The sequence below is a fragment of the Schistocerca nitens genome, chromosome 5 (genome assembly GCF_023898315.1).
Source record: "Schistocerca nitens isolate TAMUIC-IGC-003100 chromosome 5, iqSchNite1.1, whole genome shotgun sequence".
Lineage (NCBI taxonomy): Eukaryota > Metazoa > Arthropoda > Insecta > Orthoptera > Acrididae > Schistocerca > Schistocerca nitens.
In genome coordinates this window covers 22,713,121-22,729,125 of record NC_064618.1, presented here as the reverse complement: position 1 = coordinate 22,729,125, position 16,005 = coordinate 22,713,121, and the positions used below count along the sequence as shown (strand labels likewise).

The 16,005-nt window shown below is 44.7% G+C and overlaps 1 protein-coding gene across 1 annotated transcript in view; it reads left to right on the top strand.

Annotated features, from left to right (window-relative positions):
• Positions 1-3,146: 3,146 nt before the first annotated feature.
• The window catches only part of LOC126259506 (glucose dehydrogenase [FAD, quinone]-like), a 175,311-nt gene continuing 162,452 nt past the window's right edge, over positions 3,147-16,005 (top strand). The window contains exon 1 of the mRNA XM_049956355.1: positions 3,147-3,402. Within this exon, the coding sequence (XP_049812312.1) occupies positions 3,147-3,402 (256 nt within the window). The remainder of the gene's footprint in view (positions 3,403-16,005) is intronic.

The window sequence follows — 16,005 nt, the reverse complement described above, 5'->3', positions numbered from 1 at the left end:
TGTTTCAGTGTGGGTCTTTTCTCACCATATCTCAGGTTTAGAATGAAGAAAAGCTTCATCTGAATTAGTATATGGAATATGCATACACACACACACACACACACACACACACACACACACACACACACACACACACACACACATATATATATATATATATATATATATATATATATATATATATACATGTGTGTGTGTGCGTGTGTGTGTGTGTGTGTGTATAGTTATTTTGTCTCGCTGTACAGGCCTGTTTCATATTAATCTGTCTACAATCTCCCTTATATCTGCGAAAAACAACTTCCTGTTGTGGCCTGGATTCCATAGGACAAGAGCGAAATAAAAATTGTAAAAATGAATATTTTTTAAGTACTATCTTTACTAATGTTCTTGACTAGCCGGTCGGTAGGGCCGAGCGGTTCTAGGCGCTTCAGTCTGGAACCGCGCGACCGCTAAGGTCGCAGGTTCGAATCCTGCCTCAGGCATGGATATGTGTTAGGTGTATGTAGTTCTAAGTCTAGGGGACCGATGACCTCAGATGTTAAGTCCCATAGTGCTTAGAGCCATCTGAACCATTTTTGTATATCGGATATGAAAAACTGTGAACACTGAAAAACCTAAAAAACATTTTAATTTAGTAAAATTTAAGTGAAATAATTTAAAATAGTTACCTGCTGTTACTGAAAAAGACGAAAAACAGTATTTGAGTAAAGTTGAATTTGTTGCGTAATGGCGGCTAATTGTCGTCCACCAGCGATGCTCCGTTAACCGCCGGCGCTGCAGTTACAAAATTATGAAAGATTTCACTTTGCACGACATGTTTCTCACAAGAAGAAAGAAAACAATGAAAACTGTAAATAAATTACCCGCTGGGATTCAGTGAGACATATTCTGTCTTTTCTTTTAGGGACGCTATGAATTGTTTTTTTTGAACACTCTGACCAAATTCCCCAGATGGTTCTTGCACATAAAAGAAGTACTGTATATCTCTCCTGACGCAGGTGTATTATACCGTGCTGTAAAGGAATGGCTAATCTTGTTTCTTTTAACTTTCTGCAGTTAAATAGAAAGCACGGAGCATACAGCCGTATTACCATTGTAATAACCGCGACTCTCAGCCGCTGCGTTACGCTCACTTGGTCCAAACATGGCCAACGTTAGGGGTACAGGAGCTGCGCATAGAACTTCAAGATCGGTTTCCTCAGAAACTAGCTAGTCCTCAGGACAGGACCCTCTGCTGCATATACAGGGTGTTACAAAAAGGTACCGCCAAACTTTCAGGAAATATTCCTCACACACAAAGAAAGAAAATATGTTATGTGGACACGTGTCCGGAAACGCTTACTTTCCATGTTACAGCTCATTTTGTTACTTCTCTTCAAATCACATTAATCATGGAATGGAAACACACAGCAACAGAACGTACCAGCGTGACTTCAAACACTTTGTTACAGGAAATGTTCAAAATGTCCTCCGTTAGCGAGGATACATGCATCCACCCTCTGTCGCATGGAATTCCTGATGCGCTGATGGAGACCTGGAGAATGGCGTATTGTGTCACAGCCGTCCACAACACGAGCACGAAGAATCTCTACATTTGGTACCGGGGTTGCGTAGACAAGAGCTTTCAAATGCCCCCATAAATGAAAGTCCAGAGGGTTGAGGTGAGGAGAGCGTGGAGGCCACGGAACTGGTCCGCCTCTACCAATCCATCGGTCACCGAATCTGTTGTTGAAAAGCGTACGAACACTTCGACTAAAATGTGCAGAAGCTCCATCGTGCATGAACCACATGTTGTGTCGTACTTGTAAAGGCACATGTTCTAGCAGCACAGGTAGAGTATCCCGTATGAAATCATGATAACGTGCTCCATTGAGCGTAGGTGGAAGAACATGGGGCCCAATCGAGACATCACCAACAATGCCTACTCAAACGTTAACAGAAAATCTGTGTTGATGACGTGATTGCACAATTGCGTGCGGATTCTCGTCAGCCCACACATGTTCATTGTGAAAATTTACAATTTCATCAAGTTGGAATGAAGCCTCATCCGTAAAGAGAACGTTTGCACTGAAATGAGGATTGACACATTGTTGGATGAACCATTCGCAGAAGTGTACCCGTGGAGGCCAATCAGCTGCTGGTAGTGCCTGCACACGCTGTACATGGTGCGGAAACAACTGGTTCTCCCGTAGCACTCTCCATACAGTGACGTGGTCAACGTTACCTCGTACAGAAGCAACTTCTCTGACGCTGACATTAGGGTTATCGTCAACTGCACGAAGAATTGCCTCGTCCATTGCAGGTGTCCTCGTCGTTCTACGTCTTCCCCAGTCGCGAGTCATAGGCTGTAATGTTCCGTGCTCCCTAAGACGCCGATCAATTGCTTCGAACGTCTTTCTGTCGGGACACCTTCGTTCTGGAAATCTGTCTCGATACAAACGTACCGCGCCTCGGCTATTGCCCCGTGCTAATCCATACATCAAATGGGCATCTGCCAACTCCGCATTTGTAAACATCGCACTGACTGCAAAACCACGTTCGTGATGAACACTAACCTGTTGATGCTAGTACTGTAGAGCAATGAGTCGCATGTCAACACAAGCACCGAAGTCAACATTACCTTCCTTCAATTGGGCCAACTGGCGGTGAATCGAGGAAGTACAGTTCATACTGACGAAACGAAAATGAGCTCTAACATGGAAATTAAGCGTTTCTGGACACATGTCCACATAACATCCTTTCTTTATTTGTGTGTGAGGAATGTTTCCTGAAAGTTTGGCCGTACCTTTTTGTAACACCCTGTATAACACCCACCAAAACCGCGATTAACAAGTCTCGTGGTCCCGTTGTTACACCAGGCACTTTTGAAGATGTGGACCAATTTTCCTTTTATAGGTAAAGGAGCAAGATGCTAGAAATATATAGCACCAAGAATTGTACAAGGCGAAAGAACCTCTGTAAAAGGAAACACCTTCTGGCACCCGAAAATATAAACGCCGGGATCTGAAAAAGTCCGTGAAAATCTGTGCCCTTTGTGGGTGAAAAATGTGGCCAAACGGGGGAGAGAGAAATGAAAAGATTAGAAATACCTGAAATATGGCGTCTCAAGATGGCGCTGAAGAACGGGTGTATCGACTGAGTAAGCAATGCTGCGCACCGAAGACAAATGCTGGCTGAAGGACGTAATGAGTGGCAGAGAGGAGCGGCTGGGCAGGTACCACGGCACTGTGGTGGGCGTCAGCGGAGAACAGCGAGGCTTCGCCGCGCTCCTGCACACGACGGCAACTGTTCTTGCAGCAAGTGTTTGCTCACTGCCTGCATCGCCAACGGGAGGTTGCATCGGCTCGCAGACAATCGTGTGGAGAAAGGTGAAAGGTCAACGCCCGCTCAGCGGCGATGGCGGTAGCGCCGCGCCAAACACTCTGGAGCAGGTGGCCGTGACGGAACGCGGAGGCGCCACCTCCTAAGCAAAGGAAAGTCTGTGTGCGTAGTCCGTAGTGTCGTACGTAGGCAGCAGGGGATCACTCGCTTTGCACGCTGTTTCTCGCAGTCGAGCTCGTTCGCGAGCGTAAATAATACGTGACTGAATGCGGATTGTTTTTCGTTACTTTGTGTGCACAAAGGTGGACGAATTGTATGTATGCGATAAACCTATAGCGTTTTCACTACGAAAATGCCGTTTTGTTGCTCTGTACCGTCTTACAAAAGAAATTACGATGGAGGCCCAAACACTCCTGGCCTTAATTTGTGGAGGACGAAACGATGAGGAAGAAATCATTATCAAGATTTCACAGCAAGAACTGTACTCCTTATTCAAGTTCAAGTGTGAGTTATTTTTTTCAGGTTCTTAAAGGACGCTAATTTTAACTACAAAAGGCACTGTTCCTCGTCATTGTAACTGAATGTCATACACATGTTCCTTCGAGAACGTTAGATTTCTTACATTCATGTGTCACTACATTCCCTATTTAATATTTATTGTTAATAATACAAATAGGCCAGGCTGCAGTATTTAGTTCTGTTATCTGCTGCAAAAGATTACAGTAAACTACCTGTTGAAAAGGCCAGAAATTTAGTGGAGGTCTACCATGTAAATGTAAAATAAGTTAAGAGAAGCTACCACACTAGCACATATCCCATACATTAGGCTATCTATTGCAACCTGATGTTCAAAAATCCGTGTTAGCAACTCAGTGCATAACAATTGTAGCGAAAACTGCTTCTTATCTTACAGTGCACAAATATGCTAACTGTTTTTCTTTAATATACGGTCAGAGTTCGATAAAACGGGAAAATCCATGAGTGGGTCAATATAGCAAATGGAAAGACAGGAATCTTTTGTTTTTTACTTTCAAGGATTTATAGTCCGTCAGCACATACAAATATGAAGGATATACCGCTTCTCCCCTCAAAGTTATCCCATCGTTTCATGTATTGCGCGTCACTAACAATTTTGTGACTCACTTCATCTGTGGTAAGCAGTATTCACACAGTACCTGAATCCAAAATATCTGAACTAGCGAGGATGAGAAATAAATTGGTCCTTAGCATAGAAGAATGTAGACTGATGTCCAAAAGTTAAGGACGACAGTAAGTTTCGCATGATGTCTCACAACCAAGTAACATGGCTCATCGAAACTCGGATCGTACATAGAAAGAACTGCTACAATGTAGTACAGGAGATAAACAAAAGAAATACGCAATGAGACCAAAAGAAACAAAGCTTTTGTTCAAGGACAATATTTACGCTGAAGTCAGTACGATTTATGAGATTTACGATTGTACACAGCACATTACAAAAAGTGGAACGTGGAGAGGGAACACCAAGCACGGAGCGCATGTTCTGCAACACGATGTCACACTGGCCACAAGCTTCGTAAGGAGTTCTCGTGGTAGGGCGTTCCATTCCTACACCTGTGCGGTTCGTAACTGCTGGTTGGCCGTTGGTGCACGTGGTCGTGCCACAATACGTCCCCCAATGCATCCCACTCGTGCTCGATGGCATTTAAATATGGGGAATGGGAAGGTCAAGCCACTCACCGAATGTCCTCTTGTTCGAAGAACTCCCCACCTGCATTTTTCGATGCAGTCGCGCATTTTACTTCATAATAATCAACTCGGGATCGAATGCAACCCTGGAAAGATATACGGGGTGGCCCATTGATAGTTACCGGGCCAAATATCTCACGAAATAAGCATCAACTGAAAAAACTACAAAGAACGACACTCGTCTACCTAGGGGGAAACCAGATGGCGCTATGGTTGGCCCGCTAGATGGCGCTGTCATAAGTCAAACGGATATCAACTGCGTTTTTTTTAAAAAAAGGAACCCCATTTTTATTACTTATTCGTGTAGTACGTAAAGAAATATGAATGTTTTAGTTGGACCACTTTTTTCGCTTTGTGATAGATGGCGCTGTAATAGGTCGCAAACGTATAAGTACGTGGTATCACGCAACTTTGCGCCAGTGCGGACGGTGTTTGCATCGTGATACATTACCCCTGTTAAAATGGACCGTTTACCATTTGCGGAAAAGGTCCATATCGTGTTGATGTGTGGCTATTGTGATCAAAATGCCCAACGGGCGTGTGCTATGTATGATGCTCGGTATCATGGACGACATCATCCATGTGTCCGGACCGTTCGCCGGATTGTTACGTTATTTAAGGAAACAGGAAGTGCTGAGCCACATATGAAACGTCAACCACGACCTGAAACAAATGATGATGCCCAAGTAGGTGTTTTAGCTGCTGTCGCGGCTAATCCGCACATCAGTAGCAGACAAATTGCGCGAGAATCGGGAATCTCTAAAACGTCGCTGTTGAGAATGTCACATCAACATCGATTCCACCCGTACCATATTTCTATGCACCAGGAATTGAATGGCGACGACTTTGAACGTCGTGTACAGTTCTGCCACTGGCCACAAGAGAAATTACGGGACGATGACAGATTTTTTACAAGCGGTCTATTTTGCGACAAAGCGTCATTTACCAACAGCGGTAACGTAAACCGGCATAATATGCACTAATGGGCAACGGAAAATCCACGATGCCTGCGACAAGTGGAACATCAGCGACCTGCTTGGAGGAAGGATAATTGGCCCCCATTTTATCGATGGCAATCTAAATGGTGCAATGTATGCTGATTTCCTGCATAATGTTGTACCAATGTTACTACAAGCTGCTTCACTGCATGACAGAGTGGCGATTTACTTCCAACGTGATGGATGTCCGGCACATAGCTCGCGTGCGGTTGAAGCGGTATTTAATAGCATATTTCATGACAGGTGGATTGGTCGTCGAAGCACCATACCATGGCCCACACGTTCACCGGATCTGACGTCCTCCGATTTCTTTCTGTGGAGAAAGTTGAAGGATATTTGCTATCGTGATCCACCGACAACGCCTGACTACATGCGTCAGCGCATTGTCAATGCATGTGCCAACATTACAGAAGGCGAAGTACTCGCTCTTGACAGGAATGTCGTTACACCTATTGCCAAATGCACTGATGTTGACGGACATCATTTTGAGCATTTATTGAATTAATGTGGTATTTACAGGTAATCACGCTGTAACAGCATGCGTTTTCAGAAATGATAAGTTCACAAAGGTACATGTATCACATTGGAACAACCGAAATAAAATGTTCAAACGTACCTACGTTCTGTATTTTAATTTAAAAAACCTACCTGTTACCAACTGTTCGTCTGAAATTGTGAGCCATATGTTTGTGACTACTACAGCGCCATCTATCACAAAGCGAAAAAAGTGGTCCAACTAAAACATTCATATTTCTTTACGTACTACACGAATATGTAATACAAAATGGGGGTTCCTATTAAAAAAAAAACGCAGTTGATATCCGTTTGACCTATGGCAGCGCCATCTAGCGGGCCAACCATAGCGCCATCTGGTTTCCCCCTTCAAGCTAGACAAGTTTCGTTCTTTGTAGTTTTTTCGTTTGACGCTTATTTCGTGAGATATTTGGCCCGGTCACGATCAATGGACCACCCTGTACATCGGGAAGGAGTACAGTGTGGTAATTAACTCTGACCCGTGTGTGTACCATTTGGAGGTCAGTACGCCCATGGAACACAATGCCCCCTACACCAAGACGGTCACAAACATTCTCTAAGGCAATGTTGCACCCCGTGTTTGACGTGAGCCCTTTTTACCTGCTGTACCTGTCCTGCGTCGATCATCTCCTCTGGACTGCTGTGTCGGTGGTTCGAAACCCTCCCCATAAACGAGAAAAATTCTGAGAGCAAAATCAAACTCCTAGGCTAAATTAGTCTCACTTTGTACTCCTTACTATTTGTCAATGATTCTTCCTAATGTGAAGTCATCCAAATGTTGTCTCCGCACCATGTTGTAATGAATAACACCAGCACAGTGCACTGTAACTGCTCGCTGATCGACACACACTGTCCTTTCCCATTCCTAGAAGTGCTTCGCGCTTCGGGGCCAGCCCCACTCGGCACCGTAGTCGCGCTGACCTCAGGTCGTGTCACGTCTGGGAGCCTCTGCCGACATGCTGCCTGACTTCCATTCACATCCACAGAGTAGTTAATGCGTTACGTTACTTTATCCATATTTTCCTTACGTTATAGACAGCAGTGTAAATAGTAGTGACAAAGAGAGTTTCATCTTCCCTGAACTGTCTTCTACAAGATGGTCATGTGACGGGAATATTTTCCGACAGTTAACGTTAACAACGTAAAAAATTTTAGGCGGAGTACAATGACATTTTTAAATGCATTCTGATACTGTATACGATACAGAGCTTCAACTAGGAGTGAACTGTCGTTTTGCAGAGCAGCGAGCATAACTGCGTACGCTTAGTCGCGTTTTCGCTGGTACCCACAATTCTCTATCGTGGGAGACGGCGACAACATATTAGACCGGGCCTTGTTTTCCTGTACGTGCTGTTACCACTCCGTTAAGGCCGCCCAAAGCAGCTGAAAGCTGAACACTGGAACCAGTGAGAACCATTGTTTCAACAAATTATTGACAGAGTTATCTTTAACCTTCAAAATATCTGTTCGAGAAGCCTACAAGTAGTGACAGGAGAGGAAGGAAACAGCCAACTGCGACTACAGTGCTAGCAAAACGAGTGCAGGTCCTGCCGCCTACCGCCGACAGTGCGCGTGGGGTTCGTCTCGAGAGCACACTGCTCCGTTCCGTAATTCTCTTTCTCTACCGACCTTTTTTGCATTGCAATTAGAGGCAAGACACTGGTTTCGCATTCGCGAGGACAAACGTCCGACCATTGTCATTTAGGATTTCCGCAGTCAGCCTTGAAAGCTAAGTAGGAGTGACGTATGGTTCCTTTCCAAGGTCGAGCTGGTCTTGCTTCCATAATCACCTCGCGATGCTGGTGCTCTATATCTAATAATGAAATACAATGTGGAAACGTACGTCACGCAATTCCGTGACATCTCCGGTTGCCAAAACTACTAGAGAGCAGCTAAAGTTATTCCGGCTGCCATCTAATGTTCATGTTGCGATGTTTTTCGACTGTAACCTCCTTATCTCCTACAAGGATAACAACTGCGCTGAAATGTCATATATCTACACAATATTCTTGAGAAGTAAATGGAGAAAAGTGAAGCGTAACTTGAAAATTGTATGATAACGGCCAACAAACCAAAGCTAGGAGTGGTGTTCACCCATAGTAGCAGCCACGGGGCCAGCAATACACTGACCATCTTTCGTCGGGACGTACACTGCACTGTGGTGACGAAAGTCGTGGGATATCGTTACGCACATACAGGGACGGCGGCAGTACTGCGTGCAGACAGTGTAAGCGCCAAGTGAACTGGCGAAGCTGTCATTTCCACTTAGGTGATGCATGTAGAAAGCTTTCCAGCGTCATTATGGACGCACGACGGGGTTGACGGACTTTGATCACGGAATGGTAGTGGGAACTAGACGCGTGCGACATTCCGTTTCGCAAATCGCCAGGTTATTGAATGTTCCGAGATCCACAGCGTCAAGAGTGTGCTTAGAATAACGAATTTCAGGTATTACCTCCCACCACTGACAACGCTGTGGCCGATCGTTATCAGCAGCATTTGCGTAGAGTTGTCAGTGCTAATAGACAAGCGCTTGCGTGAAATAACCGCAGAGATCAATGTGGGACGGACGACGGTCGTATTGGTTAGGACAGCGCGGCAACAGTTGGCGTCAGTGGCGGCGGCAGACGGCTGACGGGTGTGCCTCTGCTAACAGCAGAACGTCGCCTGCAGCGCCATCCTGCAGAACTGGACAGCCGTGGCCTGGTCACGTGCGTCCCGATCTCAGTTAGTAAGGGCTGACAGTACGGTTCGAATGTGGTGCACACCACACGAAGTCACTGAACCAAGTTGCCAACGAGGCACTGTAACAGCTGATGCTGGCTCCATAATGGTGAAGGCTGTGTTTACATGGAATGGACAGGATCCTAACGTCCAACTGAATCGATCATTGACTGTAAATGGTTATTCTCGGTTACTTGGAGGCCATATGCAGATGGAATTTTTAAGAATGACAATGCGACATTTCACCGGGCCACAGTTGCTCGCGATTGTTTGACTGAAAATATGGACATTTCGAGCCAATGATTCGGGCACCGAAATCGGCCAACATGGATCCGATCGAACATTTATGGGACATAATCGGGAGGTCAGAAACCCTGCACCGCAACACTTCCGCAATTACGGACTGGTATAGAAGCAGCATGGCTCAGTAGGGACTCCTACTGACTCACTGAGCGCACGCCACGTTGGCGGGTAAAAGTAGATCCGGCGCGATGTTAGGCGGTGTCACGTGACTTTGGCACCTCAGTGTACGCATAACTTACATACGGGGAGCGTACGATCTGAATCTGACGGAGACTATCGAAACTAGGAGAAAAGCCTTTGATAATCTAGTGAATATCAGTCTTTGTCACAATAGTACGTAAGCCTATTGTGTTTCACAATACTTGAAAATGAACATTGCTGGCTGGGAGTGAGTCGGTAATGAATGAACGGAATAAGACGAATAATCCACATACATTGTGAGCGGTTGCTGCGTGTAATTATGTCCTTGATCGTAGCACACTGACGTGAGACTAGTACCGCCAGTACGCTAAATGATTATTGGTTTGGGTAGCTGAAAGTGATTGTTCATATTTAGCTCACAGGGTATTTTCTCAGTTCCCGCCAACTTTTCGTGCAGAAGAATGTACAGGGTTTGGACAAAAATGTGTAAACACTGCGAGAAATCTGTGCTAGACGAAAAATACAAATGCTCGTCAAGTCTGCATGTTATGCTGTTATACGTGACCACGAACGGCGTCTGCGGAACTTCTTCACTACGTCGTGGTCCGAACAGTGTTCTCTTAGTTGTGAGAGCGCCGTGTCGCAGCTAAGGGACTCCGAACGTGGGCAAAATGTTGGTGCTTCCGTGACCGAGATAGCTCATGTGTTTGGTGTTCCAAGAGACGCCGTGCCCAAGATGTATTCTGCATTCTCGGTAAGCCGAGAAACATTATCCGATAACTCACCAGGTGGGTGAAAGTGTATACTAAGCGGTTTTCCAGAAGGTCATTGTAGAGGATTCTAGCGAAGAAGAGGAGGACAACTGCTATGGAACTGAATGTCGCGCACACGGACCCTGTGAGCAGCAAAACAACACGAAAGGAACGGCATAAGCAGGAAACTGCAGAGCGAGGGGAGATTGCAAAAGCACTCATCAGTAGCGCGAATGCAGGACGCGGGTAAACTTGGTGCCGAAATCGTGAAACCTGGTCCACGGAGCCACAGGAGAAACACATTTGGTCGGTTATATGTTGTTTCACACTCTTTCGAACTTCTGGCGGAGTTTACGTCCCAACACTGAAAAATGGCGGCTGTTGGACGATAGTTTGGGCAGACATATCTTGGTATGCTGTAGGCTCGCATTACTGTCAAGGATTAATGGGCCAATTTGGCCTATCAGAGCCATCCCACGGTAAAATATTTGTTACCCCCCTGTTCGCAAGTCGTGCTCTGTCCAAGGCACGAACACGGACTGTCACATCGTCCTTGTGCACCACATCTCACTATCACTCAGCCATCGTGGTCTGCTTTGGAGAGAAGGGCGCGTCATAGCTATGTACCTCCACAGTCCTTGCTTGTACTTGCAACAACTACATTGCAGAGAGAATGATAAGATTGTTCAAAACCGTACAGGACCTATATTTATCAATCCTGTCGTTTCGTACACCGTATTACCTATGGCAACGTGCTTTCTTTTTGGTGTTTCCATATCTTTGTGTAACTGCTGTAACATGGGCAACAGCATTGAAGATAATATCTGTCTCTCTCTCTACTAGAATTCGTACTGAATAGACAGAAACATCTCTCTCCCTGTACTTAAAATGGAGAGAAGGAATAGACAGAGACGCAGAAAGAAGCAGGTGCAATCTGGCACAGGGCAGAGAGTCACGAGGTGGAGTCCACGCACGTGTGGGGTGCCTTTGGCATAAATTTACATACATGCAGTGAAGTGTAATTGAGAGCACACGCTTCGTGTGTTTTTGCTCTGTTCTTTCATTTCATAGGTACCGCACAGGAGTCAGGTATCGGAACGAAGTTTGTCTGCCTGCAAGTGGGAAGAGCCTTTGTTTGTGAGCGCAGAAGGGTCAGAGGTAGAAGTACGGTACAGGAGGCGCGTGGGAGGGAAAGACAGGGCAGTGAGCTTCCAGCAGAGGTGGCAGGATAAGGGAGGGGGAAGGGGAAGCAATTCGCCCGGCGCCCATTGTCTGCCGACAAAGGCCAGCCCGCCTGCGCTTCCCTCTCTGCCGCTCGCACTTGCCCCTCGCAGCCTTCGCAGCCAAATGCACACCGCTGTATTGCCTGTTGAATAGCGCGCCTTCAGCAGGCGCTTCTAGCCACTGTATCACATTGTATCCTGCGACTGTGGGCTCTACCCTGCAAGTTTTTGCGTCGTCCACACCAGACTGCCCGTGCGTTAAGTAAGGATACAGTGACCAGTTTCTACAACGGTTACCCTGCTCTTTGGTCTCTCTTATTCAATAAGGTAATCAGACGGCATATTCGATAAAAGGAGGTTTCTAATTTTGTTTATCCTACTACTCACCTACATACATAGCTCTATATACATACTCCAGAACCCACCGTACGTTGTACCGCGGAGAGTATCTTGCACCACTACTAGTCATTTGCTTTCTTCTTGCATTGGCAAAAACAGTGACGCAAACTGACTGTCTACGTCCGTCTGTCCGGGCCATGATTTCTCGTATCTTATCACTTTAGTCCCTACGTAAAATGTACGTCGGAGGTAGTAAAACCGTTCTGCAGTCACTTTCAAGTGCTGCACCACTAAATGTTCGCGTTACTGTTCCGCGAAAAGAACGTAGTCTTCCCTTCACGCCGGCCGCGGTGGTCTCGCGGTTCTAGGCGCGCAGTCCGGAACCGCGCGACTGCTACGGTCGCAGGTTCGAATCCTGCCTCGGGCATGGATGTGTATGATGTCCTTAGGTTAGTTAGGTTTAAGTAGTTCTAAGTTCTAGGGGACTGATGACCACAGCTGTTAAGTCCCATAGTGCTCAGAGCCATTTGAACCATCTTCCCTTCACGGATTCCCACCTCCGTAATAGTGACGTGTTGGTTGACCCTACTGGAAAGCAATCTAGCAGCCCGCTTCTGAACTACTTCGAAGCCTTCCTTTAATCCGACCAGGCTGGGATTTTATGAGCACAGAATATAAGAGCGGTCCTACAACACTTCCACAAGGCAATCCTGACGATACTCTTGTATATGAAGAACACCTGCCGTCGTACTGGGTTCTACTTCGTAAGAAGTCTTCGCGCCACTCACGTATCCTCAGTGGCACTTTCGTGAGTGCAAGTGAAAATCTGCGGGGAAAGCAACATCAAGAAAAGTGATCACAACGGCTTCGTTCTTCAGATTTGCATACGTCACAGTTAAACAGAAATTACCATTCAAATCATATCCTGCAGTAATCGAAATACAAAAGTTTGACGGTTTATCAGTAGGTAATATGCTTCATTCTGACCGTGTATGCAGAAATATCGTTATATTTGTAGGACAAGAAATGAAAAAATCTTGCTCACTTCCTTATAGAATCGGGTTCCAACTTTATTATCATGATGGACGAAAGTACAACAATTTCCAATAAAACCTGTTTAATAATGTACACACGTTTGTCCTTTGAGGGATTTGCTTGCGTACAGATCACTGTAGGCCACATGTTACTAGAACGTGTTTTATTTTCAAACTACAGGGCAGCGGCAGATTTATCGGCAGATCTGCCGTCTATTTTAAGTCGCTTTGAATAGAATGTGGTTAGAGATTTAGGGTCTCGTGACCTGTCCAACTTGTTTCCAAATCATTTAGGGACATGTTCCTAATTTGTTAACTGGATGACTGACTCACCCATGTTTTCTGTGAGTGGTCAGCCGGTCACATATTCTGCCCCATTGTTTAAATTCACCTGTCGTTTTGCAATCTTCTTTTAACCCGTGAGTAGCACTTTTCACTATTTCTCCTTCGTTTTAGCGTGTGCTGAGCGCCCGTGCACCCGCCAAAAACAACGACGTCGAGGGCTTTTTGAAATTATTTTATCGGTATCGTTGAAATAGAAAGTGGAACAGAAGAACTTATTTTCAGTGCACTCATAGCAGCTCTTGAAAAGTATGACATTAAATATTATGTACTAAAAAACCATCTTTTAGCCACCGCGACAGCTGGTGCACCAACAATGCTTGCACATGCAAAGACGCAGCCGCCAAACTGCGTAATCATTTACGCAAGGATTTAACTGTCGTACACTGTATGAATCACAAAATGGAAGTAGCTGTCCATGATGTTATGAATGATGTAGCAGATGCATGCCATATACAGATTTTTTAAATTTAGATTCCTTGTATACTGTGTTTCCTCGAAATCGCAAAAAACAAGAGACTACTACAGGGCGTTCCACAAGAATTATCCTTACAGCTGTTTCTCACGTACTTTTGGTTGCTTCCTCATTTAAGGCTATTCGAGCTCTTCTTGAAAGGTACAATTCTCTTGTCAGTCTTTTTTAAAACCTGAGTCATAATGGTTCCCGATCAACTCAAGAGATGTAAATTTGAAGGTTCGCTAGAACGTCTCACAAAGTGAGTGCTTATAATGGATTAGTTATCTTTTATGAGTTCCTAGAAGTTTTGCGACTTTATGCAAAACAGAAATTCACGGGGTTGTAAAAACTCTTGAAACATTGAAAAAAATGACTTCGAAGCAGGATAGCAGCACAAGATATGAAGGAAAAGCGCACATTCAAAAGAGTCTTAATTAAAGAACCATATTGTCATCAATGTAACAAATTTCAGACATTTAGAAATAACTTTTTCAGTCTTTGGTAAATAGTATAAAAAACAGCTTTGAAGACTTTGATTTCTTTTTGGAGGCAGCCATATTAAATTCAAAAACATGGCCTACAGACGATTATGAACGTCTGTTTTATGGCGACATGTCAATTCCTCGTTAATATGAGAAGGTGGAGTTTAAATTAAGTGAAAGCATGTGTGCGTCATTAGCTAAGACTTTTCGAATCTTTAAAGGAAATCCTCAACTTCTATGAAGGCTACATCTAAATGTGAACGCGTATTTAGTATGAATCTAACACTAACCGCTCAGACTCTATCATTTGCAAATTCCAACACTTTCAAATCTAATTTTCATTTCAGTAAATCAACATCCACTGCATTGTTTCGATGCAGAAAAATTTACAGCAAGGTAGATCAAGTCTCAGTGTCATAGCGCCCTTGACAAAGCAATTGGCAAACCATCAAATCTCCAGGAGCAGTCTCATTCATCTCGTCTGTTCAACTAAACTCTGTAAGTGTGTGTGTAACATAGATGTTGTGCAAACAGTATCATTATAAAACAAAAAAAATTAATGAAAGGTAACTTAACTTTTCATAATCAATAATAATACCCCTTATGTGTTTTGCAGTTTCAGGAACAATCATTGAAATGCTTTGTTTTGAGACGCGAAACAGACAGCTCAGACAAGTAAATGAATCCCCAGGAGTTTTATTGTCAGCCGTATCTCTACAGAAATTGCATTTCGCGTGACAGTATCTTGTCTAGAGATTCGTGTTTCAGTTTCATAACCAAAAAGTCTTGTGCAATTTTCAAACAGAGCCACACTGTCATTTTGCACAGCCCGCAGTAAAGAACGCCCTTTGCTTGGATACTGTGTTACCCGCAGTCGCGTCTGTGACTTCTTTTTCGGTCGCCTTTTGTGTTACAGTAAACCCAGCTCAAAGTGCCGACCAAAGAAACGAATCCGCAGCACACGGTGCAGCAGTGAGGCAACAAGTAAACACGAGCGCGCGCATCCCTAAGTGGTTCTTTACAACGAATTTTTATGCATGCGATTTCGTTCCCGTGCATCTGCAATTATGCACGAGGAAACAGACATCGTCTGGACAAGTCTTTACTCCTTCACGCCGAACCGGCTGAATGATTTGGATGAAATTTGCAATGGTGATAAGTCATATCCTAGGTTAACACACAGGCTATGCATTTTAATGTATGTAGTGTATACCAATACATACATATGTGATATGTAAAGTGCCACAGCCACGCGGTATTAGCCGAGCGGTCTAGGCGCTTGACTGCGCGGCTGGTCCCGGCGGAGGTTCGAGTCCTCCCTCCGGCATGGGTGTGTGTGTTTGTCCTTAGGATAATTTAGGTTAAGTAGTGTGTAAGCTTAGGGACTGATGACCTTAGTAGATAAGTCCCATAAGATTTCACACACATTTGAACATTTTAAAGCACCACATATCTAAAAAAGTTAAGGGCTGATTTAATTCAAATTTTTACCCGATACTCTATTAAACATTCGGAGGGACGAAGGCTATATGTTTTTGCAAAATGTCTGAGGCGAAGATTACAGAGAGAGTAGAGAGGAGGTGATGCACAAACATACGGGGAGGCGTTGGATATCGACAAAGGCATG